Raw genomic sequence first — 21,052 nt, forward strand, 5'->3', positions numbered from 1 at the left:
TTCATAGTGCAAAACAAGCAAGTAAACCACAGTAAGAAGAACTTTAAACAACTGTTTGATTTCTGGCCAGTGAGTGAAATAGTTTTCCAAAGAAAACTACAGAAAACTACATCAAGTAAGTTCTTTTTTTTTTTTTTTTTTTTTGGCTCCTATTTTATTTATCAATCTTGTTGGTTTAATAGCTGTCTCTGACTTCATAAGTTACCATTTAAATTTAATGTTTTCATATTTTTGATAATTTTAGACTTGTCATGACGAGAGTCCAAAATCTGACACTATCATCTTAAAATATCCTTTTTTTTTCAGGAAGTTCAACTTTGCCATGAAGTCTTATGTAATAATGACAGGGCTGTCTCATTAATAGCCACTTGTCAGTCTGTAACTAAAAATCTGAGATTCCTTTAATGGCCTGAGTGGATGTGAGTTGGGAAAACAATAATAGGAAGCCAGCTGACAAATTTGTCACTCTTAACCTCTTCATGAAGTGCTTTGATGTTGACATGGACAATAGACTGTAAAAATTAACCAAATTAGTTTGGTTTATGCAGGCAGTCGGTAAGGATTATGGGAGTTAAGCTGTTCCAATCTTCTCAATCCATCTATGAGCCGTCTGTGTTATGGCATGCACGTATACACAGATTTTCTGAAGACTGCTTACATAGGCTCAGAATTTGAAATGCAGGAAGACTTATTAAAGCCCAACTGTTGTTGATAAGTTGTTTTCCATGCCAAGCACTGAAACTGTTGCCCCATTGCTGTGGTGTTTGCTTACATAACACAATCCTCATGACTCCAAACTGACTGTATATGTAATTAATTGTATGTGTAGCATGCAATTTAATATTTGTGTGTAAACTTTATGTTCGATCAGCAGGACAGATAGGAGCCATTTTGATGCAGCAGTGGTTTATAAGTTGTTTGAGGAGAAGGTGATTTCTATTTGGATACTCAATGGAGATGATAAACCATACTTTGTTCTGTCTCTAACTATATTCCACAAGTAACTACATTTTAAGAACAATCTCAAATGTACATAGGCTTTAATGTATTTTTTGCATTGTATGTTGCAAACATAGGAAGGTGATTTACACAGCAGTTGGTAATGTAATAGAGCAGATGGATTTATAAAAATATTATTTGTCATCACTGAATTCCACTGTCCTCACCACCTGCTTTAATGCCTTACACTGCAATCAATTTGGGGTTACATATGCACTATAAATATTCACTATTCTTCATAAATTAAGCACAGTAGCAAACAAAATTGAACTGGCGACCTCTTAATCTGCAGCTAAATGCTCTACCCCTGCTATACACCCCCCTTTTCTGTTGTCTTCATGTAGTGCACATACATATTCTTTACACGTTTCTGGTCTGTTTTATTTTCAGTGTTGATGCAATGACTTCAACAGATTTGTATCTGTCTTGTCTCATTAACTACTTTCAGTTTATCTGAGTAAAAAGGACTTTTCTACATGAGCATTATAGTTTGTCAGATGTTGTGCTTCTGGTCCATAATGTCACAACATGTAATTATAACATACATGATTCAAAGTTTGGATAAATAGAGGGAATAAAGGTTTTATTATTTTATTACAGTTTATAGTTATCATATACTATTAGGTTTTTCCTTAACTTAACTTTCTTTTTGTTACCAGAGCACAACCTAATCAGCAAATCTATAGATTTATTGTTCTATATTCAGGTCATTGTTAACCCAGTGTTAGTGGGTTTTTGCAGTTTTAGCTAATAGCTTTAGATGATGACACATAGAAAGCCAAGCTGATTGTTGTCTTTTTTTTATTTCACATGTGATCACCTTCCTTTTGACCCTTGCATCTGCAATCAATGTTACACCGCCAAATGCAAAAGGGTTTAATTTAGTTTAATAATTACAAAAAATTACTCCCTACGATTTTCTTAATAACTCTTCCTCAATCTATATGGGAAGGTAAGAGGAATTTGTAAGGTAAAGACTATAGTATTTTAATTCAAAACACTGGGATAGTATGAAATAGCTGAGTTTCAATATCAGTATTGGAGCTGGAAGGAATTGTAAGCCAGTGTTATCAATTTTCATTTCATTCCATAGAAGATGGGTCAGTATTTACCTTACTGTAGAGATGATAAGAAAAGCACTGAAGCTCAACAGGTCTCATCATGGCTGCTATTGAGATAGTTTCAGGTTATTTTATTCAGGTAGGAATAGAAAGAAAGAAAGAAAGAAAAAAGAGCACTCTCCCAGTCCCCTATAGTTTGTCAAACATCAGTCACTTGTCAAGGCAGTTTCACAAAAAGAGGAGACTATTTTGTTTGTTTTTGTTTTCCCCCTCTGTATGCATATTAAGAATCCAGATGGGGACCAAAGAACCTCTTGAACACTTGGAGCAATCATAAAAATCAGTTGTTGAAATTGAGAAAGTTTATTTTGTTTATCTATTCCTATAAACCTCTCATTGAGTGCAACTTAAAAATATGTACATTATAAATGGTTTGTTTCGTGTCATTCTTCCTCGCTCGTCTTTGCCCCTAACAGCAGCTGGAACTTTAGTGCTGCATGGCTTTCCATTTATAATCCTGTGGCACTAATTGGACCTTTCTTTATCTGAAAGAAGGTATTTCTTCTACTTAATTTGATTGTAATGCCATTACTTAGGAGAAGAATAAATTAAAAGTGTACCACAGCAGCTAACAGTTTACAGTACTAAATTATTACTCAGAGGGGGCACCCAAATTTGAACTGGGGACCCGTTGAGCTGCAGTCAAATGCTCTACAATGCTCTACCACAAAGCTATATCCCCTTAGTCGTTTATGTTTTTGCAAGAGATACTGTACTGTTGTTGTAGCTATGATGACTTTTTCGTGATAATTATTATTATTTCTGTCAAAACTTACAACATATCTTGCTAAGAAAATCTTTCTAAAAGTCCACACCAAAGGAAAAATCAGGATGTCAAATAGTTTATGGTCATTGCCACACTTAAACACCCAGAAAATACATGTCATCTCTCATCAGCTTCACATTTATACCATAAAGGTTTGATAGCTGAATATTAAAGGAATGTATTTAGCAGAAACCGTGGACTTTGTTCATGATATGAATTTAAAGAGGATTTGTCTGCAGCGCATGAGTGTGAAATCTGGTGATAGTTACTGGTCTGCTCAGAATAGAGAGATAAGAAAAGAAGCTAAGATAGCATGCAGTTCTAATTTGAACTGCCATCACTTGTGAGTGGATTTGGACAATATCAAATGAACATCTTTTATTGTTCATATGCGATTATGACTTTATGGGAAGGTTATGGGAAGCCAAGCAGAAGCTGAAAGAGATGAAGGATCATAGATCAGTACATATGGTTGAAATTAATTCTCACATTAATTATCAGTTTGTCTTTTCTTCTCTTCCTTGTGGTCTGAACAATGTCAGCATTTTTTTTTTATTTTATTTTTTTAAAGAAAGCAAGCGTCAGTTTGTAAGTTATTGAATTTTAACATGAATCCACATCTGTATCCTGATTGTCCCATTAATCTAGATTATCATTAAGTAGTTGATGTTGAATATGACCAGTAATATCCTGGCAATCTAAGCTGAAATGAAAAATACTTTATTAATGCAGGAGCAAATGACAGAAGAGGCTGTCTGAGCCACTAGACAGAGGGAAATTGTTAACTAAATTTGGGCTGCTTTGTAAAAGTTAAATAAAAAATACTCATGTTGAAATTTAACATTTTTATCTATAAGGAAATCTGGAATTTTATGCCAGCAACATGTTAAATTAAATTAAATTAAATTAAATTAAATTCTGGCAGTAAATGCAACAACGAATCTGGTTAATTAGTAGTAACTTAGAAACATTGTTTGGAATAAAACAAACAAAAAGAAAAGAGCATCCCAGAATGTTTTTCAGAAGTTTAGGAGAGGAAGAACTCACCACCATGTGAAGGCATCGTGACGCAAGATAAAGCTAATAGCACACTTTATACGTGAAGTAGTGTGTGTCCATATAGGACATTTATGGATCTGATCTGGTGTTTACAACCATTTCTACGTTGGGACGTACATGAGTCATGATCAGGTCATGATGTTTCGCTTTGTTTTCTTGAACGTGAACGACTGCGACAACAGGTAGTGATGTCATTTTACCCAGGAGTTGAAGTTTTTTGCAGTAAAAACTTATTTTAGTTGGATGCCGTCCTGGCACTTTCTTGTTCTTTCACAAAACACACACACACACACACACACACACACACACACACACACACACACACACACACACACACACACACACACACACACACACACACACACACACACACCAGACACTTACAATACACTGTCTACACTGTTTTTTGTTTAAAGAATCTGACTGATTGTCATTGGCAGGTCATGGTTACCATGTGACCATCTACCTGCCCACACAGAGTAGCTGCTGGTGATTGCCTATATATTCAAGAATTAAGCTGCCAGACAAACATTTTGCCACTCGCCCTGATGAAGGCTCCTTAGGCTGAAACGCGTTGGTGTGGATGTGTTTTTTATTAGATTAGCCATGAGTTACTAAAGGCTTTTTATTTTCTATCTTCATGAGTGCCTCAGTAATCTTTTCATTAGTTCAACTTGATCCCATAACTGAAGAGCACCAGAGGAATACCACCATTTTTTACACCCGAGCAGCACTCCAGGCACTTTTCTTTTTTCTATTGCACTGTCTACACATATTCGTGAATACCCAAACAGCCTCACCTGGTGCCAGGTTATCAGCTGATTACAGCATCTGATAAAGACCGGGCTTCTGTCGACCCAATCTGGATTTTACCAACAGTGGACATAAAGCTGACTTCATCTGCCCCGTGACAAGTATGTATGTATTCATGAAATGATGTTTTCCTTTTTTTTGTTACAGAAAAGTTAGGAAAATGCGATAAATACTCATGATTAGTATATTACTGTCACGCTGAACACACCTAACAGCATCATATCACTTCTGTTTGCAGTGTTGAAGATGCTGATGAGGAGAAAACTGAGGTTTCCTGATCCCCTAAAACCTTCTGTAACCGGGAAGGATGCAGTGGGAGAGGAAAAAGTCAATCTCCATCAAACAGCTGCTGTTGCAAGTCCCACAGTTCCATGTCAGAAACACCTGATGACATAGCTTGCTGGAAAGGTATATAAGCTATATAATATAAATAATTAATATCACACATATATATATATATATATATAATTAGTATATAAAATTTGAGGCCATCTGTTCTGAAGTTTCAACACTGTCAAAACTGTTTATTTTTTTTTGAGAATTATTCAGTTTTTATGAATTAATATGGTCTTATACAAACAGATGTATACCCATAATTATCAGGCATACTCAGAGATTTGATTGGGCCTCTGTAAATCATTTATGTTTAATGTACATGCTATCAATTTTCAAATTGTGCACATTGTTTATTTTAGTTTTGTTTTTGCTCCTGTCTATAAAAATGAGTGTATCTAAAAAACTAAGTTATAAACAACCTCAATAAACTTTTTTATGGTTTGAAAGGATCTTGTCCAACTTTTTTACATTTACAAATTTCACCGTTAAAGCTATGGTCTGTTTAGAAAATAAGGTGTAAAAAAAAAGAGGTGATTTTTCACTTTTGTTTGGCAATGTATTTAGTATGGACTTTATTCATACAGTATATCAAAATATGGAATATAATGTTTTTATTGATGTAAAGCAAATTAAAATGCTCCAAAAAATTACACTACAGCATGCAAAAATGTAAAAATATGCTCTGGTGGACTTATTTTAAAGGGTTAAAACATCTATGTGCTAAAGTGAACTGTCTGAAATTTAGACTTAACACCCACTATAAACATTATGAACAGCTGAAGTTATGAAGTTAAGGCAAGAATGGGGAAATAGTGTGATTTTGGACCTATATTATTTGGGCTTCTCAGTTATTAAGTTGATACAGTAGCCTTCATATATACACTTACGGTGCATATTTTCCTCCTCTCCTGGAAGGCATTCATAAAATTTTACAAAGTTTGGCAGAAGAGATTCAAACCTTGGCTTGTCCACACATTTACTATTAACTCTATAATTTTTGTTGTAAGAATTCACACACAACGAGCATGTTGTAAAGCTATAGCTCTGACAGTAGCTCTGGTAGCAGCTTTACTTTCTCAGTGATTGCCTTGTTGCACAAACACACCCAAGCTCCTTTCATCATGTTTCTTCTTTCTGCCAAGTTAAAATTCCCTTTAGCGCTATCTAAAAAGTACAAAGTCCAGTCTCCTAATTACCACTTTTACCATTTGTTGAAATCCTTGTCCTGCTCTGCTTCCCTCAGGTGGCCTGAGGTCTCACAAAGTCACTGAGTTGAGTTGTATTTACCTCCAAAAGCAATGGATCCTTCTCCCATTCTCTGTGTCTGTCAGTCCCAGACTCTCCCTTCCTTTACCCTGCCGAGGGGGTATTAAAACCCCACCACCTCCTCTTCATCATCACCACCCCCAACATGACCCAGTTTGCAGGGGATGAGGGCGTAAGTGAGGACCATTGTGAGTACCAGAGGGAGAGAGGCAAGATGCTCTGCCTCCCTTACTCGTCTCCCTTTCAGGAGAAGCTCATGCTTGGTTAAGCACACACACTGAGGCTCTTGATGAGAGAACGGCCGCCGAGCGGTGCGTTTTGTTTTGAGTTTTTGTTGTTAGGATGCTGACGTTGGTTGTAGGTCAGGGCTGATTGAAGTCAGCTGAGGTTACGAGTATGTAAGGGGGACCAAGAGAGCTGAGGAGAGATGGGGGGGCCTCATGTTCAGAGAGCAAGGACACAAACCTGGCACCTGGGAGATTAGTAGCGTGAGTATGCTGCTTTATCACTTTAATTTGCTCCTTGTGTTTTCTGAGTAAGTGATTAAATCTTATTTCTATGCAGCTAAAAGCACCTTTGATATAGTTCCACACTAAGGCAGCAGTGCAATAACTTCCTGAGCTTCTTTACAATCTTTAAATCTTGCTTTGCTTTCGCTAACAAGGTAATTTTCAGATATTTTCTTTTCCCTGCATGAAACTAAATAAAAGGAACAGATGCACACAAGAAGGCAGCTCCTGCCTCAGAGATTCTTCCTGAAACATATGGAACCGGTTTATGTTTGTGTTTCTACCCTACGGACACCATTAATGAGGGATTTTTTCCCCATCCATACTGAGACATGCTCATTGAAAACCTGTCTCCTTAAAGAAGAATAGCGCATTCATCTGTCTTGGCTGAGGCTTCCTCATCAAACTGCCTCACGGGCCGGGGTTCATCTTTGACCAGTCTTCTGATTTTAGCCCCTACTTGTGTGATTTTTGTCTTATTTGAATTACTTTATGACTTGTATCGCGAGTGAGAGGCCCAAACAGGGGGTGCACCATCTCATCTCTTTGGAATTTATAGTTTATTTATATGTCATGGCTGCGCGCATTGATCACCCTGCAAGTAAGTTCAAAGTCCATTTTTTTGTGTGTGTATCTGGGCAAAAACATGTGCCATACAATCTGGTAGAGATTAGACTAAGAAATGAATGTGATTAAGATTTCTAATAACTTTCCGTGAGTGAACTTAATGGAAAGTCACTTATTTGTGTTTTTAATAACTTTAATAACTCCTTTTGAGCAAAGTCACGTCTGAGAAAGAAAAAAGAGGAGGAGAAAATGTTGATAAGAACTCCTTATTTAGTTACACTGAATGTCGTTTTATTTTTTGATGATTTGAATATCTCTGCACGCCCAACAAAAGAGCTTATCCAGGCCCTTCATATTAGAAAAAGAGACAACATAAGAAACCCCCTGTGCTTTTTTAAGCCAAGCATTTGCCAGTTGGTCCTCTACAGCATTATCTCTTCTTGTACTGTGAACCGATAAAACAGATCTTGACGACCTTGTTATGGCAGAAATTTGACAGTTGTATTTGGAGTTTTCTACCAGCAAAACATTTGTGATTTAACCCATATGTGATGAGCCAGGAGCTTATAATGGCCAGATGTTTGGACAGCTACTGTGTGAGCAGATTAGTTTGGTGTGTGGAGGACAGGGCGGTAGCTCAGGAGGGCATCGGTGAAGCCTCAGGATGCTGCTGGAAAGACAGAGAGAGAGCACGGCGTGGCAGTGACCCTCAAACAAAAAGCAAATAATCCCCAAAGTTCACAGTTTTTTTCTCTCACACCTCTCTTAGACTTTCAGTGGGACTGTTATTTAGCTACAGGAAACCGTTGATGATTCAGGTGAATTGTGAAATTAACATTTGGTATTATAAAAATATTAAAGTTGACCGTGCTGATTTACTTGTGTGGGGAATTTTTCACACATTAATTTGATGCTGACAGCTTGTTCCAGCCACAATATTGGGCCTGAATTTCTACCTGTATTACCTCATACCAGTTAGTTATTAGAGGCACCAGCCTTTGAGAAAAAAAAAGCACTTTTTAAACATTTATTTTCCAGAAGGAAATAAACTCTGTACACTCAGGCACTTATCAAAGACAGCTTCTAACACCTCTACAAGTCATCTGGAAAGATTCTCATAAAAAGAGTTGTGTGTCTATGTGTGTGTGTGTGTGTGTGTTTTATGGCAGCTATGCAAAACATTACATTTCCTTCTCTTTTTTTTTTTTTTTTTTTGCATTTCTAACTTTGCCTTGCAGCTGGCTCCATGAATTCTCTTTCAGCTAAAAAAGACAGTTTCATATATTTAATCAAATGAAGGTGTCTCAATTAGCAGGTGGGAAGTTTATTTGGTGACGGAAGATAAACAACCAGCTCAGCCCTGTCGTGGATGGCTGCTCTCACTTTGAAGTGCAGAATTAGATTCATACTTTTTTCTCGATAGAAATGTGCTCAACTCAGACAATTATCGTAAACGAGCTTTGATACTTTTTTTCTTTTTAATATTAACACTGTAAAAGGAGATAAAAAGTGCAAGTTCATTAACTTCCTCCTCCTGGATTCTCATGTGCTGGCTTCGTCTTGATTCTGCATGAGAAAATGTCTGTTTTTCACTCTTTCTTTTCAGTGTCTCTTATCAACAAAAACGGAGGGTTGTTGAGTTGGCTGTAATACTCGTGGAGTTGCCACAGAATAAATCTAAGGATGTTTTTTAAGTGGGCGTTTCATAGCAGACTGGTTAATTAGATGCCAAGGATTTTAAAAAAACGACACTGAAGGCAAAGTCAGATCAAGTCGGTCATGAAAAGCTGCAAACTGCAGGAGGAAATCACAATAAGATAAAACTGTAAAACATATATGAGGAGTGTTTTGAAGGCAGCAGTCCAACAGCAAATCAGCAGGATCAGTAGCCAAATCAATCTTGGCTGAAGAAGGTGCTGATTGTGTCTTTTACTGGATCAGCCTTATGATCTTTATAGTCGCTTTAAAAACCCTGAAAGAGATCTAATTGATAATTAGCAGAATTATAAAGCAGAGTAAGGAAATGATTATCTAGAGTCTACTGGTTTATTTGTAGTAAACAGACTAATGGATGGGAACTTGCATATTTGTACAAGCATGTGCGTGTCTGAGATGGAGCAGCTTTGAGAAAACAAAGAGATTAATTTCAGTATTCAGATGTCTATCTATAAATATAGTGACCACACATAGTTATTTAAGTTCAGTATAAAAATAGTGTTAGGAGGCAGTTAAATATATATATATATATATATATATATATATATATACATTATCATGCTTCACTTGATTAAATTTAAATTAAAGGCCAATAAATATTGTATCCTTACATAAACTCATTAGAGCATTTTTTTTTTCCCCTCATTTACACCCCATTTAGAACCCAAACTGCCCTTGGCCTCTGCTTTTTAATATGAATGAAGATTTCTGTGCATGTCTACATGGATTTTCATGCATCATTCAGGCAAATTTATGTTTTATGTAGACATTTTTTAGGCAGAGTTAAGACAATTAAACAATTATAGAGTTAATCTTCATACACCAACAACCAAGAAAGTTGTTTTGTCTCCAAGATGTCTGAATGATGACCTCTAACGTCTTTATCTCACACCAGTCTGTCTTATCATGACCTTAGCCTTCAAGTCTTAACTGAAATATTAAGGAAATAGGAGGAGTTTTTACAAAATGTTCAAAGATACATCTTAAAACTGCTTCATGAACAATGTTTTTCCATGTCATGCGCATCTAACATGGGACTACAGCATGATATCTCCTATTTGCACAGATAAGACCAAATAACTGGTTGCGATGTTACATGTACTATTGCAAATGTGACAGAAATTATACATTACATTACACTGCAGCGCAAAGAAAACTGAAGGCTTTGTCCAAGTAATGTATATGTCATGTTTAAATTTGAGTTTTTTTTAAATCTCACAGAGAAGAATTTAATGGCTCTGAATTGCTTGAAAATTCACAAACTGACACTTTTTTACCTTCCTCTGTTGCAGCATAGGAGTTGCCCAGATGTTGCACGCACAAACAAATGTTGCAGTTATGCAATTCAGTCCCACATACCTGCAGTCTTGCATGCTTTGACGGGGTCACTATTTATCCCATCATGGGTTCATTCTCCTGGTGTTCTTCTGTCCTCTTGAGGCCCTGCAGCTGTGGCAGCACGTTCTCATGATGAGTCACTACCGTGAATAAGGAGCACCTCAGCTAACCTCAATTCAGTGCTCCTAGTAGTCATGTAGCTCGTGCATGCTGGGGCATTGTGACTTTAGTATTTATGTTTTTTGAGGCTTTTGCACGTGAGTGTGTCAGCCCATCTGGGAGTCTGTGTGTGCTGCATCTGGCAGTCTCTGTGGGTCCTGAGGGATTAAAGCCAACGACTGAGGGGATTCCCATTCACCCATTCACAAGTTCTTCTGACCTGTGACCTTGTACAGTTATGGAGGACTAGGAGCTACACTAATTTAATTGTTCTGTTTCTGGTGTTTTTTTTTTTTTTTTTTGCTTTATGGCTATGGAGCTGTTGAACTTGATGGTGATTCCTTTTCAAAACTAATTTGTTTGTCTCTACAAGAAACCAGAGTTTACACTGGAGGAGTTGAGATAAAATTGGTCTCTTTTTGACATTTCCTTGTGTGACATAATCTCCACCAATTTGCTGTTCATTTTTTATATCAAAGGAACAGACAGAATGGCTGCCTGCTGTGTCTGTGTGGTGCAGTTCAGGAGGCTGACTCACCGTGGTAACTTAATCCACAGAGTCAGCTTCTTACCCCTAACTGCCCCACTAGCTCCTGCAGACATAAATTGGATGAGAAGGCAAAATGCCAGGCTATATGTGGCTGAAGTTGCAGGATTATTTAACCCAGGCAGCTGTGATGCAACAAAGGAGGTGCACTAACCACCTAAGACTCAAACAAAGTGGTACAAGATCTCCCAAAAAGTAATACTCCAAAAATCTATAAAATTTTTTATTTGCTTACAGGCAGATTGTATGAATCGACAGAACGTTAGGAGATCCCCTTTTTAAATTTGTCCATTGTGCAGTATTTACATTTTAGTTTGCTGCAGCAATAAATGTTACCATGAGGGAACAGTGTTTACATAAAAATCCAACTCAAAAGGATTTGTTGCACTAATTATTTCATTTAATTTAATTTCATAGCTGTAGTTACTGGTTACCTTAAAGTGTATGATTTATATGTAGGAAGAACATAAATAATTTTATGTTTTCTGACAAATGATCTTCCAGATATAGATGAAATAGAATTGTTAATAATCATTTAGAGCACTTTAGAGCACCAAGCAATCAACTGAATAAATTAGTCAGCAGAACAGCAGAAATCATTTCAATTGCATTTGGAGGCTAATTTGCTGAAAATGAGCTTAACCTCAAAAAGCTACAGGAGTAAAATTCTGCTTTATTATTGTCTATATAAATTAAATGTTTTGATTGATTGCTATGAGAGTCCTTCTACACTAAGCACATTTTTAGTGCAGGGCTTCTACTTGGGACAGAGCTCTCTATCAGTGTGGTTATAATCATACACTGAATATAATACATGGTAATAGTCACTTTTTAAAAATAGACTATCACTATCTGGAGCTGGATTCACTCCTTACGATCACTGTGCTCTTTGGAAAATAAACCCATTATTACATAAATATTATAACTAAATAAATTTTGCATTTTAATGCCAAGAGTTTACTTAGATCAGATTATGTGTACGCATATTTATCAGCTCACAACAGAGATGGTTGCATAAATGAATATCAGGTTGGCATGACCTGTAGGGGCAGTGTATCTTAAACAGAGTCCACCCCTGTAAAAACTATAGAAAGTTTTTCTTTGTTTGTTTTTCTTCAATTCAAGCTAAAAATAAAAAACAAAGAAAATATTTTGTTGCAAATAAAACCCAAAACAAAACGAAAAGATCAAGTTTTCAAAGTTCGAAAAGGATTTTGGAAGAAGTTGAACACTTATCTAGTCTAAAACCCTTTTGTCAATATCTTAAATATTGACACTTTCACAGTCTCTTAATAATATTACACATTATATCATATCACATTACACAAAACACAATGGTACTACTCACAATAAATCATAATATACAGTAAACATAGCTTTCAACAGATATAATTATTTCTTATTTTAAAGACAAAACATACATGCTTGTTTTAGGGACCTCACAGTGCATCAACAATACCGCTGCTGTCATTTTTTTTCAGCCGTGAGCTCAAAATTAACCAAACAATAACCACCACTATTGTTGCCATGTATATTGTTTAGTTTGAACCCTACAACTTTGGCAATTCTATCTATTCTAAGTTATCTAATGTGCCCCTTAGTAGACTTCATGTAACAACCATTGTACTATAGCAAGTATGTGAATAATTATGCTCATGATGGAGTTAGTTACCCACATGAACCTGAGGTTCAAAATCAAGTATATTCTCTGCCTTAGACTATGCACATCCCAAAATCTTAAAGAATCAAGATAAGATTAATTACAGAAAAACTGTTTCATGTAAGAAATATGTCATTTAGATACAAGCACAATCACTGGTCAGTGTGATTTGACAAATTTAAGGGACTCTCCATCTCAACAGAAACAAGATCATAACAGCTGGACAATAATAATATATGATAGCACATAGAAAAACTACACCCAAAACACATGGATTCTATTATTTTACAAATAGTAAAAAAGGGGAAATACTTCTAATGAAATAACATGCATTTATAATTGGAAATTATAACCTTCAAATTAAAAAAGTAGAAATTAAAAAAAAAAAAAAAAAAAATGAGGATACCGTTACCTTATTGTCTCATACAATAAACAGTACAATAGTTTAAACATTGCAGCTGCCTGTTTGTATGTGAGTGAATCTGGATATTATTAACTGAAGGACAACGGCGCAGCACAGGAATTATGAAACCAGTGAATTGAGAAATGTGGTGATGTAATGTGAGAAAGTCCAACAGAACTCATCTATGGAAGGGCACTTGTATGACATGTGCTTATTGGGCCTCTCGTTCTTCTCCAGCCTTGTCCTGCTTACTCATACATGTCGGTCACAGACGCTCAGAGTTAACGCTTTCTCAGGAATGTCACACTCTGACTGCCAGACTGCACAGTTTAGGCTGTTTTACTCTCACATACTTGAGTGTGCATGTTCAAGAAGGAGTCTTAACATCTAACTCCCGTGTCTCAGGCATGTCCTTATATGGTCAGAGTGATCAACACTGGACGCATGTTTTATCGCAAGCTCTTTTTAAAACATTCCCACCCTTTCGGCTCCTACTGGAAACACAAAGCAGGGGGCTGGGAGCTCCTACACATCTGCTTAGGAAAGATTTCCCCTCTTTCTGCAGCTCTAAGCTCTCAACCTGCTTGGTAAGGATATTGTCCCTGGAAGCCCTTTAAACTCTAACCTAAGCTAGTATTCATGGCTGCATCTTCCCCTGAGTCAAGCTGACAATAAGCCATGCATTATTGCTTCTTCACAAGAATGAAAGTTCTGTGAAGGTGTCTTATTCATCCCCAAAGCTTCCCTGAGGGATGGCACTGTTTGGGTTCAGCTCCACTGCCTGAGCTAATGTGGGTCTGCTGTCTCAAATCCCGCTTCAGCGGTTTGTGCCCGGCCACCTGCTGATTCCGCTGGTGTGGATGGACTGCCTGGAGCCCAAACCTAACCTACATAGGAACCCTCATCCAAAACTGCACATTAGAGCACAATACCATTCAACCTCCCAACCAGAACAAACCAGTAAAATTTAACACAATCCTGAAAACTGCACCTCATAGCGAAGAAGGCTTACTAAGAGGATTTATTTCCTCTAAAAGAGATAGGCTGTTAAATAAAATGTGTGTGTTGGTGTGTGTGTGTGTACTGGTGATAGCAAATTCCCTATTTGGATTATTTCTCTGCCTTCTCAGTGCTGCTTGATGGTATTTTTTAATACTGATATCCTCTTTCAAGCCTGTTTGGTCTGCTAATTCCCTAAAAAGCCCAAACTTGACAGCAACCTCTCTGTGGTACTGAGCAGATTTCACTGTGTGCATTTGTGCTGCAAGGAGCCACGGTGCAAATTATGGCTGTATTGATAGCCTGAGTTCAAAGAGCAACATTTATTTTAATTAACTCAATTATTATGTCACCCCTTTTCACGTTTTTCTGCTGAACTTGCAGGAGTTGTACCCACTGGGATTAAAGTCTTACCAGAAAAACTTGGACAAATCTTTTAAGATGCTAAAATGTTTCAGATATTCTTGCAGAAGCTTACTTTTTTCTCCTTCTTTCTGTCCCGTTTCCCCTGTCTTTACTTTCTGCAGAGTCTGTGAGCAGGTGAGAGAGGGACACTGTCTGCCCCACTGTCCAGCGACACCATGAGCTGGAGCTTCCTCACGCGGCTGCTGGAGGAGATCCACAACCACTCCACCTTCGTGGGGAAGCTGTGGCTCACCGTGCTCATCGTCTTCCGCATCGTTCTCACTGCGGTTGGGGGAGAGTCCATCTACTACGACGAACAGAGCAAGTTTGTCTGTAACTCGGGCCAGCCCGGTTGTGAGAATGTCTGCTATGACGCCTTCGCTCCTCTGTCTCATGTCCGTTTCTGGGTCTTCCAAATCATCCTGGTTGCAATGCCTTCTCTCATGTACATGGGCTACGCTGTCAACAAGATTGCACGATTAGATGAGACAAAGGGTGGATCTGCCGGAGTCAGAACTGGAGGAGGGGGCTACACTCACAGAAAACCCAGGAAAATCTGCTTTGGAGCACGACAGCACAGAGGCATCGAGGAAACTGAGGAGGACCAGGAAGATGATCCCATGATCTATGAGGTGCCAGAGATTGAACCACCAAAAAGGCCACGAGATCCCCTGCAACCCACACCCAGACCCAAGATCCGACATGATGGGCGTAAGCGTATCCGAGATGAGGGACTGATGCGGGTCTATGTTATGCAGCTGGTGACCCGAACTGTGCTAGAGGCAGGCTTCCTTGCAGGCCAGTATTTGCTGTATGGTTTTCGTGTAAAACCAGTATTTGTGTGCTCGGGGAAACCTTGTCCCCACAGCGTCGACTGCTTTGTTTCACGGCCTACAGAGAAAACAATCTTTCTGCGCATCATGTATGGAGTCACTGTGCTTTGCCTCACTCTTAATGTTTGGGAGATGCTCCATTTGGGCATTGGTTCCATCTATGATATTCTTCGACGCCGGCGCTGCCCACCTCAAGAGGATGAGTACCAATTGGGCTTACTGGGAACCAATGGCGGAGTGGAGGGCTCTGTTGCTGGCACAGGGCCTGAAGCAGGTTCTGAAGGAGGGGTGGGTGGAGATGGTGCTGCAGATTACGTTGGCTACCCTTTCTCATGGAACACCCCATCAGCTCCACCTGGGTACAACATTGTTGTAAAGCCAGAACAAATGCCCTACACGGACCTTAGTAATGCTAAGATGGCATGCAAGCAGAACAGGGCGAACATTGCCCAAGAAGAGCAGCAGCAGTTTGGCAGCAATGAAGACAATTTTCCCACTGGAGGAGAAGCCCGTGTGGCTCTCAATAAAGACATGATCCAGCAAGCTCATGAGCAACTGGAAGCAGCCATCCAGGCTTACAGTCAGCAGCACCGGGCAGAGGAACAGCTCGGAGATAACCAGGACGACAAGCCTCAGAGTAACATTATCCAGGCCCAACCACAGCCTCAGCCTCAGAAAGAGCGCAAGCATAGAGTAAGGCATGGGAAAGGAGGCAGCAGTGGAGGAGGTAGCAGCAGTAACAGCAGCAGCAGCAAATCAGGAGAGGGCAAGCCCTCCGTATGGATTTAACCCCACACACACACACTGACATGTACTCTAAGCATGTATATATTACAGAACAAATGAGGAGCGGTTGCACTCTTTCTTCAATATTCAAACACCACTGTGCCTTAAAGAATCCTGCAAGCTGGAGAAGATGTGTGTTTGTGTCTAAGGGTCTGTAAAAAATATCATGAAAATGTGATGTTGCAGCTGACAATATGTTTTGTATGGGCTATCGCTGTCTAACTTGAAACATCACACCAAACTATGTTAGGCTACAGTCTGTCGTTTACACGTCTCGTTCTCCTCAAAGCAGATCATTGACCTCTGTTGTCTTCCTGTTCACACTTTCGGAGGGATTTTCAGCTTTGAAAAAAAATCTTTTGAGTCATAATGGGTTGTCTTGAAATTAGATGGATCACTCAGATTTGGCTGAGCTCATTTTCTGCCTGCTCCTCTGCAATTAATAGATCGGGATCCTAACTCTTGGGACAATAGAACAAAATGACAGCGAAATGAAGTATCAGATGGCCAAGTCATCACTTTGTCCAAGCAAGCTAATGCGATGACTTCACACCGTTGTGACAAAATCAAGGAACATAAATACATGCAATAACATGAAACATGTTTCAGTGGCAGCACCTGCAGCAGTGACGTTCATCACCTTCCTGATGGCTGTGTCCTGTCAGTCATGTACTGTGTCCAGGCTTTCTACAGTGTCATTTCAAAGTGTTTTATGCTATAACTTTCCACTCACTTGTTTGTTTCCTGTGCAATTTTGATAACACCAGCTGCTACTCAGGAACCGCTGAGTACAGCGGGTGAATCTGAAATTTCTAGATTTGTTTTTGTTTTTTTTTTTTTTTTTTTTTTTTTTTTTTGTTATTAGCAGGGTGCAAAAGCAGTCCACTTTTTATACCTTATTCCTCAACTTCTCAGTTCCTGTCTTTGGCTGTTCATGGTTCTTGGACAAAATAACTCAGCGTTCACTGTTGCTCCATCTGCCTTGTTGTTGACTGCCCCCTGGTGGTATTTTTTTAATGGAGCTTTATATACTAGTCGATGCCAGTGCTATCTGCATCTAGCAACACCTTACCCAGCTGTAGTGTTCCATTTATCTTGACAAAATTATGTCACTAATGTCTTCCCAAAGCTACAAGTTCATTATTAGATGCAAAAGGCTACAATATCATCAATTTGTATTGAAAAAAAAAACCACATTAAAAGCCATTGCTATAATATAGTAAGACCAAACACTGTTTGTGTGATGCAAGTGTCATTGCCAAGATCTTTCCAGGCTGCTATGAAGCCTGATTGTTTGTAGCTTTGGAATACTGTGGCCATGATACTTCAGCTGTGGAACTATGCCTACGTGAGACCAACCCTTTTGTAAAAGTCACTTTTTTGTATTACAGTAAGTGTATTGCTTTTTGGAATGGGATTTGAAATAAGAACTTAAAAACCTTGAGTTAGTTTTTATGTTCAAGCCAGTGTTTTATATAAAAGGTCTCTTTTTTTCAATGAAGTTCTTTTTTTGTAAAATAACTGAAAAGAAAACAAGATATTTTAAAGATGAATTAGCTGTGTGAATATTTATGGTTACTGTGATTTAAATTGCCTTTCAATTGTAAAAATGTGAAATATGACATAGTATATTTTTATAATATGTCAGCTAAAGTGACTAAAGAAAAAAGTAAGTCAGTCTTTGTTGCAGTATAAGTATTTAATGTATGTACCAACCCTCTCGGCTGAGTTTTGATAAACAGTGTTCCTTTTCCAATGTTGTTCTGAGATCTGCATAACAGCTGTGTGTGTTGAGGCAGACTGGCTGATGAAAGGTCATAAAGTGCCAAATTACTCAAACCATTCCTAGTTTCCCGAACAGGCTGCAAAAGCATACTCAAATCTGGGGGGGAAAAAATGCACTTTTTGTTGTTGATTAAAAAAATAGACATCTTTCTCAGCTGAAAAAAACATCACATGGGAAGATATATTAAAAAGTGCATAATGCCGGGGGTTCTTATACACACAGATGCTGTGTAATACAGAGTGGGTTTCAGAAGAAAGACTCCACGTGTCTCCAGCTAGAAGCAGTCAGACATAAATCATCAGAAATACTTCAGTCAGCTGTTCCCGAAACAGTGATTGACACTGATTCCAATAAGCCACAGGTGATTCACTGAGAGTCACTGTCAGTCTTTTCCTGAAGACCAATCAGTTCTCATTAAATTCTTTCTCAGTAAGCAAAAGTTTCTAAGTTATTTACTATTGTATGAAGAGATGAAATAGACAACATGGATTACGGGCAGATGATGACTCTCGGCAGTTAGACCCAGCTGGGGCCACAAGAGGGCAACTTCCTGTCAAAGGAGCAGACTCTTCAGAGAGCGAGGAAAAGGCGATATGGGGAGGTGCTGCCAGGGTACTCAAAGACTCCATCTGCTAAATTCTGTCTCCCTTGCAGCTTGGCCTCACATCTTCAAAACTAGGCTAGACTGTTAAGCTTAGACGCTTGTTTTTATGGGAAAGTGGAGAATTTGGGCAGCTATCCAGGTCAGAAGAATTACCCTGTGGCACTGTTACGTACTTGTCTTGCCCTGCTCTCTTTTGTCCATTAAGTGACTGAGAAATAAAAGGAGTAGAATGAGTAAAATGGAAAGTGTGCTCAGTGTTCAGAAATGGTTTTAACAGATTTTTATTTTTTATTTTTCCTGGAATTTGTGCTCCTCTACATTTTTCCTGTCCTGTCCTGTGGAAACCACTTCCTCAAATCGTTGTGTGGGAAAAAAACAACAAAAGTAAACATAGTACAAGCCATGTCTATCTGATATGACAGCGTTTGTTTCAAGCTTAACCACAATGTGTTTTACAAGATATAATAATAAGCAAGGGTTTTGCTAAAGCCATAACAAGGGTTTGTGCATTTAGAGTCATGTAAAAAAATATAAAACAAAATAAAACAAAAAGAAAGCACACCCTCTTCAAATTCTAATGTTTTATGTATCAGGACATGAAATATTGCCTGGTCCACCAAGGTAATACATGCAGTCTCAGGTGAGCATAAACACATGAAATGTTGCACTGTCTTAATTTATTTAACAACATTGTCTGTTTAGTATGTGCTGAAATGTAAAAACTAAGAATTCAAAGAGGGTGTATTTCCTTTTTCTTTATGACTGTTTGTATGATCAACAAATGAAGCTAATCTGTATTTATAAGCTTTTTTTTGTCCATAAATTTAACTGTTTGATTCTTCAAAACAAAAGAATACACAGCATTAGATCACAAAAACTTTGAGACGCTTAATTTCAAATAAAAAATATGCATTTGGACAGTTTTGCAAGAGGTAACAATTTAGTTTTCATGAAATATAGGAATCAAATATAACTGAGTACAACAGGATCAGTAGCAAAACTTGGTAACATTAAGAAGAAGTTAGCTTGGTATTTTGAACAAATGCAACTTTAAGGCTCCTTCTCTTCTATGCTTCAGGTCTGCTTCCAAAGCCCTGCAGAGGGAGTATCATGCATGTGCTGGCAAGTACCCATGGCAACTGTAAAAGTGGTAGTGATTGACACTAGTAAGCCTCTGACTCTGACTGCTGGTGCATTGTAAGCACAAGGAGAAGCTGAGGAGCCTGATTCTTTCAGATATTGTCATCTTCATACTTTAGTGTCCAGGCACAGTGACAACTTCAGCAAAGCAATTCCCAGACTATTATTCTGTTGTGATTTATCTCTATACTGTACATGAACGCAGTAAGAGTTAAAAATGGTTGTAGCAGATGAAGTCTTAAGCAACTGTTAACTCAGAACATTGTCTGTAAGGATGAAAGACTGTAGAAAGGTTGTGTTGTTTCCCTTCATCTTTCTTATTGTAAATCCTGCCAGATGTGTCAATAATACCAGTTGTATTACCAGTACAATTTCAGATTCATATATGTGTTTGTGTGTTTGTGTTTTTTTCCAAGCTTTTTGTAATATGTACATTTCTTTGAGTGCCATTCTGGTATCCCCTAGCTGAGATCTTTTTCATATTCTTTGACGGAACAGTTGATATGCATGCAAAAAGGGCCTATTTTCCTACAAAAAATAAATCCAAAATACATATAGAAAAGTGTCATGCATCTTTTGTTTAGGGTCATTTGCAAGACGAAGGATAATAGGAATGAAAAGGTTTCCCACCCCTGAAGCATTTTGTCCTGTTCTTATTCTCATCGTGCATGTTTGAGTTTGATCTCTTGAGAGTGGAAGCTCTACTGTCCCATCAGGAGAATTAGAGTTGTACAAGCTGATGTTGTGTCACTGGAAGGAACAAACCAGAAGACAGAAGAGACGTCACTTCAGGTTGTGTCAGATATATCATTTTGTATGTCCCTTCGATGGCAGATGAACTTCAGCTTGTGGGGAAACATGTGAGTCTATTAGAATTTTAATTACTTCACAAACTGAATTGCCCTTCATCAAACACACTTTTTTTGTCCTCTGCACTTTCTGTGTATAAGTTAAACAAGCTGCTGGAACAAAATACAGCCAAAATAGAAATGGGAAGTGTGTTTTTGTGTTTCTCTGAAGAAAAAAAAAAATTAAATGCTTTTAAAAACATGCTCCCTAGAGAGACATGCCAGTGGGAATGATTTGAGTGCTGCAGCTGGATGTGCAAAGAGGTCACCGGTGCTATGAGTGGAATCCCAGGAGCAATGTCTGAGATGGCAACTTGTGGCAGCGGGCTATATTCTTTTAAAAGAAACAAACATTCATCCAATGAATAAACCTAATTGTAAGGATTCACTGA

The 21,052-nt window shown here is 38.2% G+C and overlaps 1 protein-coding gene across 2 annotated transcripts in view; it reads left to right on the forward strand.

Annotated features, from left to right (window-relative positions):
- Positions 1 to 20,434, forward strand: part of gjc1 (gap junction protein gamma 1) — a 44,887-nt gene extending 24,453 nt beyond the window's left edge. The window contains exons 1-2 of one of the 2 annotated variants that reach the window (XM_041973362.1): positions 6,765 to 6,848; positions 14,786 to 20,434. In XM_041973362.1, coding sequence (XP_041829296.1) covers positions 14,840 to 16,285 — 1,446 coding nt within the window. In that variant the 5' untranslated portion in view covers positions 6,765 to 6,848; positions 14,786 to 14,839 and the 3' untranslated portion in view covers positions 16,286 to 20,434. Of the gene's footprint in view, positions 1 to 6,764; positions 6,849 to 14,785 lie in introns of those variants that run through there. The other variant, XM_041973354.1, reaches the window with a different exon arrangement.
- The last annotated feature ends 618 nt before the right edge of the window (positions 20,435 to 21,052 follow it).

The sequence above is a fragment of the Melanotaenia boesemani genome, chromosome 2 (genome assembly GCF_017639745.1).
Source record: "Melanotaenia boesemani isolate fMelBoe1 chromosome 2, fMelBoe1.pri, whole genome shotgun sequence".
NCBI lineage: Eukaryota > Metazoa > Chordata > Actinopteri > Atheriniformes > Melanotaeniidae > Melanotaenia > Melanotaenia boesemani.